Source organism: Seriola aureovittata, chromosome 6 (genome assembly GCF_021018895.1).
Source record: "Seriola aureovittata isolate HTS-2021-v1 ecotype China chromosome 6, ASM2101889v1, whole genome shotgun sequence".
In the NCBI taxonomy this organism is placed as follows: Eukaryota; Metazoa; Chordata; class Actinopteri; order Carangiformes; family Carangidae; genus Seriola; species Seriola aureovittata.
In genome coordinates this window covers 26,352,194-26,372,193 of record NC_079369.1, presented here as the reverse complement: position 1 = coordinate 26,372,193, position 20,000 = coordinate 26,352,194, and the positions used below count along the sequence as shown (strand labels likewise).

At 40.4% G+C, this 20,000-nt stretch overlaps 1 protein-coding gene across 7 annotated transcripts in view; it reads right to left on the bottom strand.

Moving 5' to 3' along the window:
* The window catches only part of mast2 (microtubule associated serine/threonine kinase 2), a 178,642-nt gene that overhangs the window by 54,061 nt on the left and 104,581 nt on the right, over positions 1 to 20,000 (bottom strand). For 5 of the 7 annotated variants that reach the window (XM_056378944.1, XM_056378942.1, XM_056378945.1 and 2 more), the window contains one exon: positions 15,243 to 15,274. In XM_056378944.1, coding sequence (XP_056234919.1) covers positions 15,243 to 15,274 — 32 coding nt within the window. Of the gene's footprint in view, positions 1 to 2,786; positions 3,034 to 15,242; positions 15,275 to 20,000 lie in introns of those variants that run through there. The other 2 variants (XM_056378946.1, XM_056378948.1) reach the window with 1 other exon arrangement.

Genomic DNA, 20,000 nt, shown 5'->3' with positions numbered 1-20,000 from the left:
TGAGGAGAAGATGCAGATTACTCTGGTCTTATATTTATTTATTTTTGTTTACGATTTTGTCTTTCAATTAATATGAAAACAAGATGATTGAGATTAAACTATTATTGTGCCACATTCTGTTTCACAACTAATTTCATCCCTCCAACAAACCCCCCCCCCCCCCCCCCATCCACTTCCTAGTTACTATTCGGCATACGTTAGCAACATATGTAGAAGTGCCTCATCTTGAGTTGGCCCAGCCTTTAATTTCCTTGGACTGAGCTACTAAGTGGAATATGATGAATACAGTTAACCGGAATGTTGAATATATATTTTGGAGTTTTCAGTATGTTGGTGCAATGCACTACAGCATATTTGATCTAATTTATTTATTATTCTTATATGTTTAATATACATTTAGTAGTGTCAGGTTTCAGTAGTAGTTGATCTAATTAATTTTTTATTCATTTTATATTATATATTTAATTGTATTTATTTACATATTATATGTTATTTATTATTTTATTCATGCATCTCTTTTTTTTTTTAAATAAATACAACATTTTTTCTTTTTAAGTTCAATAAATTATCATGATTATGATTTTTGCCATAATCCAGCAGCCCTAATCACTGACATCAGTTTTTGTCTCTTTCAGCTTTTTTATTTTGGAGTCACTTACACGTCCTCTGTTTCAGATCCCTTACTTCCTGCCCTTGTGTTTCCCGCCTCTGTGATTGTCCGCCCCGCCCATATTGGTTTCACTTGTGTCTCTTTGTCTTCCCCCTCCTAGTGTTTTTAGTCTCTGTGCTCCTCTCCCTAATTTCCCAATGTACTGAACCCGTCTGACTAGTAAATTGTTATTGTATTATCATTTATCGCCTGTTAGTGGAATCATAGTGTGATTGTAAGCTATTCAAGTTTTTACATATGTGTATTTATTATGTGTCCCATTGTGTTGAACATGAGTTTCATTATCTTATATATAATGTTGATTTTAGCCACAGTGTGATGTGTGGTAGAGGATCTGTAGCCCTTGGGAGAAGCAGGATGTGTTAATGTTGGTAAACCACAGAGTGAAATGACAGAGCTGGCAGTTATATTCAAATCTTTGCTCATGTGTGTTTGCTCATGTTTTAACCTCCAACATGAGTGACTGCATATAACCTGAGGATGTTATGAATTTGTTACTGTAAAACTCATAACGACGCAGTCAGAGACGGAGACAGTCAGTGCTGTGACAGAGCTGACAGAAGAGATAAAGGAAACTGGTGATGAGCAAACAGCCGTGTGGGCATCTGACTAAACCACCTGACACCAAGGACACACACACACACACACACACACACACACACACACACACACACACACACAGACATCAGACAGCAGGTGAGTGTATGTGGATAAGATCTACAGCTAAACTCATTTCCTACAGTCCATTCAATAACGTTGCCTGCAGGTTACAGCCACCACAGGAAATCAATGTGAGGGTGTCTGTGTATGTGTGTGTGTGTGTGTGTGCGTGTGTGTGTGTATGACTGTGTGTCTCCTCTTTATTCACCTATGCCTGCTGCTCTGCTGTGAGTTTGTGTGAGTAGCTACTGGGTCAACGCCCTTAAGTAAAAGCCCATTACAAAGAAGTGAGATGCAACAGTTTGTCCAAACTGTGTGATGTGACATGACGACCTGGAGCACAAACAATAAGCAAACACACATGATGTGAAAACACAAACATGGAAAACTTTTGCATAAGACAGGCTGTGAGAAGTAGGTAAGTGGAGCAGCTAAAAATAAGTCTGTGTGTGTTTTTTATCCGATTGAGGTAAGTGATGTTATAACGCAGACAGCCATTCAGATCAGTGAATCAGTTTAGCCCCAATTACGGCTCCACACGAGCTCTCGACTCCGTCCACACCGATCCAAAAAAACTGCCAGAGCCTGTTGCTATGCAGGAGTCCCTCCTGTCTCACTTCACAACCTCTCTCTGTTAAAAACACTGCCGAGACAATCACACACAACAGGGGGGTGGTGACAAGGAGCACAGATGAAGAAATCTGTGTGTGTGTGTGTGTGTGTGTGTGTGTGTGTGTGTGTGTGTGTGTGTGTGTGTGTGTGTGTGTGTGTGTGTGTGTGTGCGTGTCAGCTGCCCCTGTTATTACAGGGAGGGGGAAGAAAATTGCTGCTTCAAAGTGATAAGTACAGCTCTGTCTCTGCCTCTCTTTCCTGTTGGAGAAGCCACTTCTGGCTTTGACAGACAGAGAAGAGAGAAAGAGAGGGGGGAGAAGGGGGAGGAAGATGAGAGGTCAACTGAGGGAATGACAGAAAAGAGAGAAGCACAAATGACGACAAGTGGTGCTATGCACGAACGTCAAATGATGCCTTGCAACCTGGACTTGCATCACAAGCACGCAAATTGTACGCAGACGGAGGAAATTTAATAAAACACACACACACACACACACACACACACACTGCAGTTCCAGCATACATGCCAGCAGGGTTACATGTGACATTAACTCCAATTCAAACACACACACACAGAGCGACCTGTTTATCCATCAAAAGACAAATCTAGTTAGCTGACCTTCATGTTGGAGCAACTCCTGCTGAGCCTCTAAGACATGCAGAGAGGAGGAGGAGGAAGAGGAGGAGGAGAGAGAAAAAGGATGATGGAGTGGCAGAAAAATGAAAAAGAGGGATATGTGAAGGAGGGAAAAACAACAAATTAAGAGAAGAAAAAAGAGAAAGGACGAGTGCAGAGGAAGGCAGAACTCATACAGAAAAGGACGGATGTGATACGAGCGCGTACCTCTTGGAGCGCCGCAGCATGCTTCTCTCAGGCAGCGAGAAATTGGAGAGCACCGTCCAGAAGGAGTCAGACATGCTAACGCTAACGCAGACACTCGACCATTGCTCTGACACGGGCCGCGCTCAGCAGAGGACGTGGTTAGCAAACAGACGCTGGCTTCCACCTGTCACACCAGCAACAGCAAAGAGTGTGTGTGAGAGCTGCTGCTCCCTCCCTCTCTCTCTCTATCCTCTGATCCTCTCTCTCTCTCTCTCTCTGCTCAGCAGTTTCCCCCTCCCTCCCTCCCTCTCTGATGCTCTTTTCTTCCTCTCACCCCTCTGTTCCTGAGTGGAGCTCTTACTGACTTCAGTGTAGAGCAGGGACAGACTCGTATCAATTTACAGATGTTTATCGCTAGATGTCTAACTCCATCCTGCATCCTATCATTGATTTATCTGCCAATCTTCCCATGATAAAAACAGCTGCTAGCTTCTTTATGCTATGAGTAAATGTTAGTTATATTCCACAGATACATTATTTAACCATTTTACACCACAGGCAGGAATCTTCTTAGGAACTTTACTCAGATTTCAAGTAAAATTTATGTCCTTTGACACAACTCTGTTTATACTGTGATACATATCCCGTTATACGTCTGATATTTCATTTGCTTGATGAACCAAAAGCACACATTAGCTTTGTCCCAATTCAGGGGCCGCATCCTTCGGAGGATGTGATCTAAGGAGTGGCCCTTTGTGGCCCTCGTAGGGGACAAACCGAAATGAGGCGGTCTGGTCTACGCAGGACTTTCACTTCACGCCTCACCAGCTCCTGTCGCATAGCAGCCTTAAAAACATGTAACTTTTTTTGCACTAAAACTTGAGATTTTAAGTCCCTTGGTTTTAACAGTTGTGCCATTAGCTGTGAGCTGACACCCAATACTCAGGCTCTCTGTAGGTGTTGTTTGCTGCCATATTGTTTTCATTACTAGCATGCAATGAATCACAGGTTGGGCCATGAAGGAGCCACCCGTTGGGAGACTTCATTGTCCAGGAAAAGAATGACACATGCGAAGAAGCCTTCAAAACGGGAAAGTCTAGTCTGAAGGATGCAGCTCCCGAACTGGGATCCAGCTTTTCTTTCTGGTTACTTTTTCAGAAAGTCAAACACGCTCATGATGTTTGTTTTACAGAGGAAATCAAATACAGTCCAGAAAGTTCGTCCCAACATTGTTGCAGATGTTCCCACTAATGTGTTGCACTTGCAAGTTGGTTTGGGGTTCAGGTCTGGAGACTGTGCTGGTCTCCATCTGGTTCTATTCTTCTAATGTTGTGGATCAATATACTGCTGGAGGTTAACCAGTTAATTCATCCCTGAAAAAGACCTGTTTTCTATGAGGTTTACAGTTTTCTTTTTACCTTGGGCAGTTGACCTCTGACCTTTGTATCATTTAAATGTTTTCACTGGACTTAAACTGCTGAAATGTCAATAAATACCGTAAAAACGTGGGTGTTCTCCAGTAGTGTATATCTCCATTTACTGTAGGTATTGATATTGCGATTTAAAAATGAAGCACTTGGACAGAGGATCCATACCACCCACCCCGACTCTGACACAGCGCCTGCTCCGGGCGCATCTCTTTCCAATAGTCCAGGAAGTATCAGGGAGGAGGTGGCAGTGCTGAACATCACTAAATGGTCAAATACAGATCTTGCAGATCCACAGATTAGGAGGCTCTGTTCCTGTGTTTAATGAGGATAAGCTTGACTTCCTGTCAAGTATTGAATGAGCAACATATAGAGTGAGAACAAGAAAGAGCCTGGCGCAGGAGGCTGTGATTGAGAGTCAGTGAGTGAACAAGAGAAAGAAAAAAAAAATCAACTCATCTGTTACTTGATTCACTGTTGTTGCACAGTAATGCAGGAATGAATGGCCATAAAACACTCAACAGCATCACCCGTCTACATGCCAACTTTCATCCACCAATATCAGTCGTACAACTGGGGCTGAGCAGTATGGAAAGCCACATTTCGAACTGACTTCATCTTGCTCATGTTAACTCGCTTCATGAACTGTCCCCTTAAAAAAACACGACCTCGTGTTCACTCACATGCCTCTGCAGACAGGAGTCCATGTTCACTCCAAGTGAAGCTGGCGATATGGATGACAGAAGTGCAAACACTGAGCCTCAGGCTACATCCACACCAATACGTTCTAATTTTAAAACGCATCACTTTTGCTATGTTTTGAAATAATTGAGACATTGATTTGAAGTCATATCGTCCAGCTCCAGTTGAACACGCACCAACAACAAACTGTTATGACACACAACGCAATGTTGCTCTTCTGTCTTGATTAAAAAGGATGTCAGACAGTTGTCAAAGTTGTTTTCCATCAAGATCAGTCCACTTAGAACAATCTCCATGGTCCTCCACAAAGGTTTAGGTCCTGAGTTTAGTTAGTGAGTAAGTAAAGTAAGTAAAGGTTGCACAGAAAGAAAACAAACAATAAAATGTAAGCAACACAAAGACATTAAAAACACACAAAATTACCAACACTAGACAGTACAGACCAGTTTGAATAAATTAGTCTTCAGCTGCTTTTCAAGGCGTATACTGCAGAACGTGAGTCTAAAGGAAGAGCCGCAGCTTCAAAGACATCACCATAACAAAAGATCACCTTTTGTTTTTAGTCAAACCCGAGGGACAACCAGTGAGCTCGGGTCCAAAGACCTCAGTGACCTACTGGTGACCCTCAATTTTGTCAACTATTTGGACAAAGCGGGCTGTTGGTGACAAAAATGGTTTAGTTGTTAAAAATTTCAGCCAAAACTATGAAAAAAAGTTGCAAAACAATCTCCTCAAACTTTCTCCTAAAAGCAGCCAGAACAAATCTGGTGCAGTCGCCTGTTTTCAGTGTCATCAGACAATCACAGGGCTCATTAGTGCCGTTTGCTGCTTCCTCATCTGAGCAACACGACCCTCAGCTTCACACAAGGTCAGGAATCTCAGTAATGGAGGCAAACAGGAGACAACACACGCTTCCAAACAAACAGGTGTGCTACGGGGGGAGTCTTACCTCCACAGGAAGGGGTTTCCTCGCTGGTGAACAGGGGCTGATAGAGGGCGGTCAGAGGAACAGAGGGAGGGAGAGGAGGAGGAGGAGGAGAGGGTGATGACGGGGGGCTGAATGACGGAGGGATGAAAAGAAGTGGGGGACAGCAGGTGCTGGAGGAGGCTGCTGTTGCCGTGGCAACGCAGCTGAGCCGGCGACCAGATTCTGCCAACAGAGGAGGGAGGGGAGTGGAGGGAGGGAGGGGGAGAAGAAAAGATGAAGAGAGGAGGAAGAAAGGAGGGTGAGGATAGAGAGATGTGTAATGAGGACCGCTCAACCGGACGTGTGTGTGTGTGTGTGTGTGTGTGTGTGTGTGTGTGTGTGTGTGTGTGATGAGACGCTGTGATGCTTGACTATATTTGACAGAGAGCGGAGACATCATCCATATGTTCTGTAACTTTCCTCCTCTGTCTGTCCTCTGCACCTCACGCTGGATTTAACCAGTGATGTAAATATAATTTAAGCACAACACAAGAATTTTTATCATGATTTTAACAAGTTTCACTACAATAATTTGTTGTTCCATTGTTTCCATTGACTAAAATTATATCAGACTAAATCGGATCATGATCAGGAAATATCAATAAATTTAAAAATCAATATGAAAAGATTTTTCCTAAGTAAAAATGACAAAACTTCTCTGGTTCCAGCTTCTCAAATGTGAATATTTTTCTGGTTTTCTTAATCTTATGTGAAACTAAACTAAATACATTTGGGTTTTGGACTGTTGAGCAGAAACCTCAGAGGATCTGGTTGGATCTCTGGTCAAAGCTAAAACAAAAAAAACAAACAAAAACGAAGCCAGTCATATTTACAGTGATAAGAAAAGGAAGATTTTCCTTTCAGTCAAGAGTTTGTATTGCACTTCAATAAAGTTTGGAGAGTTTTGAGAGAGGAGGAAGAGATTTAAAAATTTTAAAACTGAAACAGCAGAGGCCAAAATATTCTGACTTTTATTCCCTGGTATCTGTCAAACTTTAAATACCTAGAATCAAGCATGGATTCATTAGCCCCCCTGCTAATGAATCCATGCTCCCAGTTTGACATACAAAATGTGTAGTGTGATAACCCTTGAGAACTGACTTAACAGGCTACAACAGATAACAAGCAAATTATGATTAAAATTGGTGCAGTGACCCTTTAAAAAAAAAAACATGATTCATTAATAATGTGGCAGATGTGAACATTTCTATCCATCAGGACCTCAGGAAGTTAAAAACTTGACTTGTTTGGTTTCAGACTTTTCAGTCGTTTCTGTAAATTTGTTTCTGAGTTTTTGGTGGAGGCTTTGACATAAATCATCTCAGAGTATTGAGATCATATTGTGTGAGAGTAAAGCTCCAGTCAGCCAGTGCCAGGCTCAACCCGCTGATCCGTACTGTCTGTCTGCCTGAAGATGTCCCCTCACAGCAGGCGGAAAAGCCTCGGGCCCTAAATCATCACAGTTGGAAACTGGTGGACAGAAAGTTCTGGATCAACTTCACAGAGCTGTGTCAGGACGGGGGGAGATGAGTCGGCTGCAGAACCAAAGAATTCAGTCATTTTAAGACTTATGGGAGAAGAGTCGGAGTAGATCATTTTGGTTTTGCCCAATAATCACTCGCTCTGTCCTCACTGATGTGGATGGAAGTGAAGAATCTGCCTCTGCTCTGCAAAGTTCAGTGGGAGGTTGGCAGAGACCTGCAGGGCATGAGGGCCTTATGCTGCTCGTCTTCATGCCCCCTCCCCCCTGCTGGGCCGGACAGAATGGGTGAGACCACCTGCTGGGAGGTCCAGGCTTGACACGTTTTAGTATGTGAAGTGTTTCCAGAACATACACAGAGCCATCTGTGGCTGCAGGTTTAGCTTTCCAGCCACAAAAATAAATAAAATACTCTATAAGGAAAATGGATTTATGAGTCCAGCTGCATTAATTGATTGATTTTTTTTTACAGGTATAATACCAAAGATGAAATTATCAGGGGGGCAAGAAACTAATTACATTTACTCTCATTACTGTAACAAAGTTGTTTTTTTTTGTATTTTTAAAGATCAGTAACTTTACTCATACTTCAGCATTTCTTAACTATGAGAGTACACATAAACTTAGGTTGGTCATTGGTGAAGGACAGTGTGGTTATCTCCTTGCTGTGTTTGTTTTATAAGAAATATTTCATTGTCTAAAATCTCAAATTTGCTGTACCATCAGTTTTCATATTGTAGTATTAGCCACAACTTTAATACAAGGAATGCAAACTAATGCGAGGCAGCTACTGTTCTGTACAGAGGAATGAAAATATTGAATGGTATACCATTCAATATTTCACATTTAACAAGTGAAAAGAGTTTAAAGAAATATGTGATGGCACAAAACACCAGCCCTGCTACAAACAGGACATGACTTACTACATAATATCTGATCATATAATCACTAATGAGAAACTTCATTTTTTTAAAACTTCATTTTATTGTTATTTTTTTTCTTCAGTCACTTTTTATGGTGTTTAAGTGGTATTATTGTTTTTCCGAGCTGTATCAAATGTTTTACTGACTGACATAAAGTGTGGCAACTTGTCATTGTTATTATTGTTACTAGTAGTTTTACTGTTTTTATTTGTTGTTATTTTATTGTTCCTTTTTTTGTCTTTGATTTTAATTTACATTATTGTTTTGCATTATGATGTAGTGTTTACTTGAATAGACCCTAGGAAGGGTAGTTGCTACCTTGGTAGTGGCTTATGGGGATCCAAATAAATAATAAAAATACTTTTTATTATTGTATCTGAGCACATTTTTACACAAGTAATTCAACTCTTTCCACCCCTGGAAATCACATTAAGACCATTTGAACAGGAATATTTAACAAACCAGAAATCAGTCCAAAGGGGTGCAGTAAATGAGAACCCCCCACCCCCACCCCCACCCAGGGCAACATATCAGTTATCTGAAGGCAGCTGAACCTCCAGTCTGAATACTGTGGAAATGTGTGATGTAAATGAGCTTGAATCTTTCACATTAACCACAACACTTAAAGGACATCTTTAAGTGCACAGGTGACTGAATCCACTGACAGTAACTAATAAATACGCAAAGATTTGCTTTAAAATACAGTTTCTGTTTTGAAGGGACTTTAATTATCGCTGGAGCAACTAAACAGGTGTTTGGGTCTGTAATTAATACCTGGGGAGGGAGGGGGAAATTACCGGTACACGTGTACTCTGAATAGAACTGAAATGACTGAATACCCTGAGCAGAGAGGGTCCTTAATTTACTTCTATACTATTCTGTTCAGTATAACATATCATTAATTAAACGTTAGAAGTTATAGTTATTCATTTATTAATAACCCTAACAGTGAGGGGAAACACTGACGTGTCATCTCTCTGCTGTCGTGTGTGTATGTGTGGTGTGAAGGGAAACACACTCAGCTGATGAAGGACTTCCTGATATCTCGCTCTGATACCTTCTCATGTTTCTGTCTCCTCCTGGTTTTCCATCTCACCCAGAGTGTCAGAGTGTTTCAGTGACTCAGTGTGTATGTACACTATGCATGTGCTGTATCATGAATGTATGTTTGTAACATGAGCCCAACTCACCCCCATGTTCATAGACATATTTCCAGTGATAATGAAGCAGCTTACAGAGACAGTGTATGACTAAAAACATTATATTTTAGTCCCCCCCCCCCTCTCTCATTTTTCACACAAATCTGACAAGTCCGGTTTTATTTTATCCGGCAGCTTTTATAGTTTCTAGTGAATGGTTTTGATTTAATAAGTACATTTCAAAAATTTAAAAGTAATTTAACTTGAGCTTCATTAATTATAACTATAATACATTACATTATAATACATTATATTATTTCTTGCTAATTCTCACATAATGTGACATTTATGTGTATGTGAAGAAATTAATGTTTTTCCACATGCAGTCTGGTGTTTTTGTTTGTCTTAAGGAATAGTTCAACTGTTTTACAAATACGCATATTCACTGAGTCTGAGTCAGGATGTGGTTAGCCTAGCTTAGCACAAAGACTGGCGAGGTTGCCAAGTTTGATGCCATTGTATGTTCACAGAAACAGGAGCTCACTGAGCAGAACTATCAGCCTGTAACCACAGACTGCACATGAGTACTGAGCAGATAAGTTGTTTGAAATGAAATAGTTCCAAAATATCGTTTTAATTTTTTTTCGTCTTTTTATTTATTTATTTTTTTTTTAAACACAAATGTGTTTTTATTTCATTTGAATTTGTAATGACTTGACATGAAAAATTATATGTTAGAAATGAAATATTCTTGAGATGAGGCTGCAAACTATTTTAATTTGAAAAGCTGAAATGTTTTTGCATTGATAGTTACATTAAGAAATAGTTCCAAAATGTAACTCTTCCCCATTGAAGTGAGAAATTGTCATTTTTATATCTGTGTTTGTACAGACTAAAGAAAGAAGATGCCACATGTTAATGAGTGAGGTTTCTAACTCAGGACAGACCGAGACAAGCTGTCTCCCCGCTTTCAGTCTTTATGCTCTCGACTTTACAGACATGAAACTCTCAAGTCATTCTTAAAAAGACAGTGAATAATGCTGCATTTCTGGAGATATTCTCGTCTTATAGAGACAAAACGGAAAAGTTAAAAGAAGGAGGAGGTAAGATACAACTGGTTGGTTGACATTAATCTAATCTGCATTCTCTCTCTCTTTCTCTGCCTCTCTCTCTCTCTCTCTCACACACACACTCTCAGACATCCAGTCTACACACACTCTTACTGGAGGCGAAGGTGTGGGGCTCCTGCTCTCTCCTTCCTCCTCTTCATCTTGTGTCCCGGGACAAAAGGCTCAGCTCTAATCTTTAATAATCCACCGGACTGCATCGGCTCATCTGTCTGTCAAACACATACTGATCCACAGAGGCTCCTCGAAGCACCAAAAACTGTTCCATAGTCATTCCTCTATGAGTCAAACCACTGACAACACTTTTATATATAAAGGAATGACCAGAGTGTGTGAGTGTATATGTGTGTGTGTGTGTTACATCAGCACCTGCTCTTATCTCCACACACACAATTATGCGAGGTATCTGGGGTAGAGTGTTCTTTCACCAGCAAGCATGGACTTGCTGAGTCACACACTGCCTCAAAACACACACAAACTCACACAGTCTGTGGAGCTACATGCAGACCACACACACATTTCTCTGAGCCCAATAAACAAACTCAGTGTATATTACACCGTAACTCATCTGGGATTTCCTCTTTCTCATATTGTCTTCCTAGCAATAATCCAAAATAAGTTAAAAAAAAAACAAAAAAAACAACACAGGATAAATCCTTAAGAGCCAAGTTACAAACTCTTTCTTTGAAAATAATCCAAAAAAACTCAGAGGAGTTCCATCATGGAAGATGATAAAGAGGAAAATGATCCGTCAAATTCAGATTCATTTCACCCAGACGACCCTCAGCTCCTGCTCCGACCGATCAAACGGACAAAAGACTGAAGAGGGACGCTCCTGTCTGTGTGTGCCCAGGAACAGAGGTTCCTTCCCTGGGTACAGTCTGCCCAGTTAATCCCTCTCATTTCGTGGAAGTCTCAGCTGTCAGACGAGAGGACTGACTGAATCCTTGACACAGGCAGGGGAGGGACAAAGAGAGACAGAGGGAGGGTGAGAGAGAGGGAGGTGGGAGGATGAAGACTGAAATGTTCCATTTACTAGTTTATACACATTATTTATAGTTTTTTATAAAGTTTGTCACTGTGTTGTCACTATTTTTTATAGTTTGCATAAAGAAAATGTATCAGTATTTTCAAATGTAGATAAGAGCAAATGTAGAAGCAGTAACAACAGCGACTAATAAACACATTTATTAGCTTATAATTAAATATGAAAACAAGAAACAACAGTTTCTACCATGTAGGTCTTCATCAAAGTTTGATTTCCAAAAGTTGGATCAACATATTTATAGATTTTTTAGCTTTTTAGGAATGACTTGATTTTTTGAATGACTTGACTTGAATGACTTTTAAGTCAAGTAAGTTAATTAATTTTATATTTTGATTTAAAATAAGTTTATTTGTGAATTTACATTTTAATGGCTTATTTTTGTGACAAAAATAAATTTATGTTTAAATTCAATCTTAAAATAGGTTAATGTTTCATGACATTCGATAACTTTATAAAGAAACATGTCTTTTAAGGACTCTTTTGTCCTGGCTCGTTTTTAATAAGTTCATTTTTGAAATGACTTTTCTTACGCAAAGTTGAGTAAGTTTTACTTTCGACTTTTACAATTTTTTTTTTTTGACACAAATGTATCTGTATTTACTTAAATTTTTATTGAAGACTTGACATTCTAATTAATGAAATATTCTTGAGATGTGACTCTAAACTCTGCACTGAAACTGAATCCAGGTAAAGAACTCTGAGCAGTTCACTCCTCTTCCAGGTATTTAATTTGAAAAGCTGAAACATTGACGATTACGTTAAAACCTTACAGGGAAATGTCTCTGCCTCTCTGCCTCTCTGACACAGGGGACATTGTCCTGATATTATGAGACCATGTAGGAAGTGCAGCTGTCCTCTCTCTGTCTCTGCTCTGGTTTCCGAGAAGACCGGGGGTGGGGTGGGGTGATGGGCGCCCTGGACCCTGTTGGGCTAAATGCAGCTCACATGCCAGATTGCTAATTCATAAACAATGGGCTGGATCACAGACGGTTCTGTGTTAATGTCGAGGGGTTACTGGACTGACGCAGGAGCAGCCACAGGACACGAGATGTGATTAGGCACCAATCTGGACCTGTGTGTGTGTGTGCGTGCGTGCGTGTCATGAGAATCTGTTGCTGTCTGTTACCCTGAAGGTTCCTCCTTGTTGATCAACTCTGTTCCAGGTCTTACTGATACTTTTTAAACTGATTATGAATCAGTAGCAAACAAGCATCTTCTGTGTCTCCATGGAGACCTCTGTGAGCTGTCTGTCCTACCATAAGTGGAGCTGTTGTCAATAAATATATTGACAAAATACCAATTGACGCCAAATGAACAGCTAACATCTGACTTACTGTGATAAAAACTGGTTAAATATTAATAAAGAAAGATGAATACATCTTGATATCAGTAAATATGACACTAACTAAAGGTAAATTTAGCAGCTTTTTTTTTTTTTTTTTTTACTTTTTCATTTACTGATGAAGATCTCGACATGCAGCTGCAAGTTCCCAAAAGGCTAGTCTGTGGGAAATGAAGAACTTGGCCACATATTTTAAAGGTCCCATATAGTATAAAGGAAGACGTCCATGTGTAGTTTGATTATAAAGCAGGTCTAGGTTCTATATTAATACTGTGAAAGTATCAAAGCGCTCAGTCACACAGCCTGTATTCAGAAACTGAGCCTAAAAACCAGCCGTCAGGACTTCTGTAACTTTGTGATGTCACAACAAACCAGTCACAGCTCTCAGCCACGCCCACCATAAAACCACAAATATATCCTGTTATGGATCAACACTTCAAATAAAACACAAAAGAAGATGAAAATTAGGAGCTTTACACTATCCATATTATAGGTCTATAGCTTTTACTTAAGCAATAGTCCTGAGTACTCCGATCACCACTGCACATATTTGTAGAATAAAATGAATGAATCCTGGGGGGACTAAAAGAACCAACTGCACCATTTAATCTGATTATTCTATTACATTATTTTCATTTCATGTACAACACAACATGATCATCTTTGGTATGTACATTTACCATATTTAGTATAAAGGCCAGCAGTACTGGAGTTTATTTTACAGAAAATGATCCCGATTAGAAGTTAGAAAAATCAAAATGACATATTTGCTCCAAATCTTTCAGCTGTAGTGTCATTCAAGATTTAACACATCACTTTCCTGGTTCCTTGTTTTCAGGATACAGACAGAAGTATGAGGTACAACAGATTTGAGATGGAAGTTTATGCTTTGATCAAATATATGGTTGTAAGACGGTTTTTGAAGTATCTCACCACTGCACTGTAAACTTCTTGTGTAACTACTTTCTTCTGTTTGTTTGTATGTTTGTATTTTGTCTTTTTCTGTATGAGACACAATTTTATCTCAGTTCTGGGTAAAGTTTGCTTCATATGCAACTACTACATATATAAAGGTATATCATTTGATTATATTTGGACCAGACAAAGATTAAAGAGGGGGAAAAAAAGTGAAAAATAGATGCTGAGAGTCTGTGCAGTGGAAAAGTGATGGTTGAAGCAGAGAGGACTTTGTGTCTTTGACGTGACAATCAGAGACAAAACACAGGCTTGTTTCAGTGCCACCGGTTCCTGAACTGGGCCCATTAAACAGAGCTGTGGCAGCGCTCAGCAGACATCAGGACGCCGCTAGCCAACACGCTCTTTCTCGATGTTTCTCACAGCAGCCGACACGCTCACAGCAGAGCCTGGAGATCACACAGTGTACGCACACACAGAAACATACACGCAGACTGAAACACAGAAACACACCATCCAACGCCTGTGGCTCTGGTCTGATATTAAGAATCTGATGATGCAGTTGAAAACAGGAGATAAAAGTTGCTGTTTTTATTGGGGTATGGACTGAAGCTACAACACAAATACTACGACACATGTGTCTGTGTAGTTTGATTATAGAGCAGGTCTAGGTGCTATATTAATACTGTGAAAGTATCAAACCGCTCAGTCCATAGAGAAATGCACACAGCCTGTATTCAGAAACTGAACCTTATAAAACCAGCCGTCAGGACTTATGTGACTTTGTCCTTTAATAACTTATGATGATTACACTATAATGATGAACCTCATATTCCAGCAGTTGGTCAGAGGTGTGACACTATGTCTGACTTTTGTTTCTAAACATCCTGAACTTTTCCAGTAGGACAATAAATCAGCTGCCAGCCGCGCACACACACGCACACTGTTATAAATAGGCCTGCATCCATCAACAGTGGGATACTCAGCTGTTCTGGTACACACACACCCAACACACACAGAACAACTCAGTGGCCTATAACCTTTGTCCTTTAACCCTTTACTGGAAGCTCTCTGTTTAACTTGGTATGAATTGACAGCTGAGACAAAAAAGAATAAATAAACTGAAATTTAGTTTCTTAGGTGAAATTTAAAATCAAGTCAACGCACACAAACTACATCTGAACTCTTGCTAAAGTCTGCACACCAGACAGATACTCAAAGTCTCCACAGAACCACACTGACAGCCACTCTTCCACTGTTATTCCATACCACACTGTTTGGTTCATTGCATTGCATTCTCAAAGCTATTCCAAACCTTTTCAGATTACACATCTGGAAAAAAAAGCAGCGTACAGAGAAGGACAGGCCTCGGATAGACAGGAAACTGAAGGAATGATGGGTACTTACAAACTGCCTCTTCGGGGAAGGCTCAGCTCCTTCTGAAAGACAGAGGAAAGAAAGAGATGTTTAATTAATATTTGAATCATCACTTTCATAAGCAAATCGAATGGTTCCAATCATTGTCTTCGGGCCAAACAGTGCAACACCTGTGTCATACAGCTGTTGGACCAGCAGGTGTCACTGTAGCATAATAAAGTCTCAGCCTCAAGATCAACAACGCACTTGTTATTCAGGCTTTAATACTACTTTTCCTTTTATTGACAACTTTTATTTTTATACTTTATTGATTTTAACTGATCACCTTCTTGCTGGTAACACTTCCTTTGTTCTATTTGCCCTAATACTACGACACTGTAATTGTATTTGTGATTGCCTGATTTAATTGTTGCCTCATATGACCTGCATGTTTTATTTTGCTTCCTTGTAATGTGGGTTTAGAAAAGTGCTCTATAAATATAGATTATTATTATTATTGTTTAACTTCGTTTTAACATGAATGGTACAATTACACAATCAAACAATAACAAAAATATGTGTTGCAAATCATTACAGACAGTAAAGAATTTAATTCATTTCATTAAGCTCACACTCTTCACAGATCCTCGTTCCTCTCCTACTGTGAGTCAGCTCAGTACTGGTCTCATTTCAACATCTGGAACTCAAACACTAAATGCGTGTGTGCGTGGACCATGTGACCCCTTTTGCACAGTCTTTAAAAACCCTGTTTGACCATGAAGTAAAACCTCATCAGACGATGTGTCCATGTATGAAAAGGTGAGTTTCCTTTGTGCACCTGAGCAGCACCTTCTGCAAGCGACCACAAGGGGGTGGAGGAGAGTCATTCTGATCATCAGCAGCTTACAGACATGACAGCACTCAGCTGCTTGGATTACAGATTAATTCATTAGCAGACAGGTGGCTGCACATGTATGAGAAGTAACCTGTCTGAATATCTACTGTATGTTCTTATATGTATGAATTTGAGTTAAGTCTGAGATGGAGCAACACAGAACTCAAACGCACACAGACTTTCAGGTATCTGTGACAGCTCATAGAAACTGTTGGAGGAAACAGACCACCAACATTACAGCCTTCATGGAGAGCACCATCTGGCCAATAGCACTAATCAGTGTTTGTGCGTGCACATGTGTGTGTGTGTAGGTAAGGTACATGGATGCTGAAACTGTGTGTTGCCAGGTTCCCAAAGTAGGTCAACAGCTGGTTTTACTTTGAAAAACATCATTAACACCTTCATCAGCATCCATCACAATAAATGCTACACACACACACACACACACACACACACACACACACACACACACACACACACACACACACACACACACACACACACACACACACACACACACACACACACACACACGTTCTCCTTCAGTTTAGAAAAACAGCAAATTGTCACATGTGAGAGGCTGGAACCAGAAATCAAAAGTTAAGTGTACGATGCACTGACGTTTAAAAATATCCTGCTCCCTGGTCAATAAAAGGAGCTACCATTCTATCTATTATCTCTCCATCACACTTTCTGTCTGTCTCACACACACACACACACTCTGTGCTCCAGCGTGGGCCGGCTGTGTCATCAGAGTCAGATAAACTCCCTCTATCTCTTCATGTCTCTCTGTGCAGATAAGCTAATGGCCATGAGTGGGTGGGTGGGCGAGTGTGTGTCACAGGTCTGCAATGTGAGCAGTGTGTTTTTGCTACCATAAGTTTTCATTTAGCCTCACTACAAAAGAACAGCCAAAACATTAACACTCCCAGCTAGTGTGTGTGTGTGTGTGTGTGTGTGTGTGTGTGTGTGTGTGACCTTTTATATGTGTATTTACACTGCAGGACTTAATATCTCATTACAGCAGAACAGCTCAGAGTTTTCTGTTAATCGACTTTAAAAAATATCACGTGATGACATTCGAAACAACACACAGCCAAACCTGTGAGCACAGAGATGGAGACAGAGGGTGAAGGTCAAGGTGAGGTTCGGGTGAAGAGGCAGGGACACACATTATAAGTTCTGGGCCTGTTATTATTATTATGCTTTGGATGCCATGACATTAGAAGTTTGGAGCGTCACTTTGATGATTTTATACATTTTGGTCAGTTTAAAAGTCATGTTGAGTCCTGCTCAGCCTGTTTTATAATGTCTCTTTCTGTCTTTCTTTACTTTATTGTAAGATTGGAAAGAAAGTTACTTCAGCCTCTTGAAACCTTTCCTTTCCCTGTTCTTCATCACTTTCACAAACCTTTTAACCTTTCCCTCATGACCTGCATCCCCCCTCTCTCCCTCCTGCCTCACCCCCTCAGGTTGACACTCCTGTCTGGCTGTAGAGCAGAAATAAAAATAAAAAATAAAAAAAGATGGGAGAGGAGTGTCGTGTGTTTCAGTACTTTATGCTCTTATCATCTATCCGCCCACACAGGGCTCTGTAATGTGAAATGATGCTCGTCTGAAACCCTCATCCGACAGTTTATTGCATTATACTGTGTGCTTTTGTGTGTGTGTGTGTGTGTGTGTGTGTGTGTGTGTGTGCGTTGCAGCTGTTATCAGAGCCCTGAGGGAGGACTTTCACCCCAAAGCCACCCTATCAAAATAACCCAAGAGGGGGAGAGAGAGCTAATGCCCAATCTAAAAACACACATATACACACACAGCAGCAGCAGCAGCAGCAGCAGCAGCAGCAGCTTGTGTTAAACAAACTAAACACGCACAAAGTGAGCTGTGATGAAATTATCCCCGGTGACGAAGAGGATAAGAGGAGCAGAACACAAAGCCTGCAGCAATCTGCCCGATGGAATACAGGCATCGATAATACGCTTTATGGCTGAGAGAGGGATAGAGGGAGGGTAATGTAATTAGAGAGATGGAGTGAGAGAGGAGAGGGGGGAGTGGAGGTAACAGCTCAGTCTAAACATGTTAAGATGTGACGGCAGAGTGTGGGTGTTTTGTCAAATAAGTTTTCGCCAAGAGTCTGACAGAGTTTCACAAACCTGCACCGAGCAAACAACCAGAACCAACCTGTAGTTGTTGATCTACAGTGATAACAAGGTGATTTCTTGGTCGTGTATAAACATAAGCAGGTTTCAAATCTGATTCCCAGAGTGTAACTGTGGCAGTAGCACAGGGACATGACCAAAGCTTCTCTATAACTATAAAAGAAGATGAAGAAAGGGCTGATGTCTTCAAATGTCCAAAACCCAAACATGTTCTCCAACTCTGCCAATCCATTACACTAATCTATATTCATGAAACACAAGTGATCAATAAACTAAAACGGGTTTGAGCTCATGCAAAGAACTCTATTCACCGTGTTGTTTTTTGGAGAATTGATTCAGAGTCTCTGAATTGCTCAGATTCTTTAGTTATGTTAACATTGTGTTAATTGAACTTTGCCTTTTTTAGCGGTAAATAGCTTGACAGCAGCCACTGAGATGATTCAGCTGAAACAAAAGCCAGAGGAAGAGGATGAAGAAATGCACACAGAAAGTGATTCCTATAATCTTCTAAATTTTTGAAAATATTTTATTTTAAAATAAAAGAAATGTCTTTAAAATGAACAGCAGCTTGAACATATTTTGTCCTGTTTGATTACAAATTAAAAACACAAGTTTGAGGGGGGGGGGGGGGGGGGGGGTTATCACACACTCACACACCATGATCATAGAATAGCTCTGTTTATCAACACTCACACAACACATCCAGCAGCATTTATCCAAGAACCAGGCCTTCAGGACCTCAGAGCGACATGAGTGTGTCTGCAAAATGACTGTGTCTAACTAATCTATATATACAGTGTGTGCATGTGTTTGTGTGTTTTTAGCTGTTCCACCCAGGGGCCCTGATCATAATAACATGTTTTAGTCGAGTTAAAAACATGCAATTAACAGGAGGATTCAGGGAAGCCGAGCTCCACCGGAGACAATTAGAGAAGCAGCAGCAGCCGGCAGCCAGAATTCATTATCAACACTGTGAATATTGATGAGGAAACAGTGACAACAAAGAGACTCCACAATGACACACACACACACACACACACACACACACACACACACACACACACACACACACACACACACACACACACACACACACACAGAATGTCGACACAAAATACAAGGTAAACACACACTAATGAAAAACATGGATGTTCAGTGTGTAAATTGTCCAGTACATGAGCAGGGCAGTGATGTGTTCTTAAAGGGAAGTTCCAGTCTGAAACGCATCACATATCATTAAAATGTTGAGTTGTATAATCAGCTCATGATGATGAACTAACCCTGTGTGCCAGGGTCAGTTCTTTCTAAAACACAGTTTAAGAAATGAATCTGAGCAGCACTGAACAATGACGAGCTTTGTCGGGATGAATTAACACAGAGTCCCACACACAGCAGCGCAATAGGTGCATATTTTTAGAAAAGGTTAGAGACTTGAGAGAGTGATTGGTGGATGGAATCTGCATTCATTATCGTAAGATGTATTAACCTCTCAGTGGGCTGGTACAGAACGGAGCAACAGCTAAATATCCTAGTTAAGCTGGACCGTTGATAACGAGGTTAAACAAGTGAATAATCTGGGAGTGAGTGGGTCTTATTACCACTGGCGCCACAGCTTTATGAGAAAATGGATGCTGATGTGTTGCTTAAATTGACTTTGATCAATGTTTTCTGACTGAGGAAATTAAATGTATGTATTTATTTATTAACTTATGCTAATAAAATATTCAATTTTACATTCATACGGAATAATTG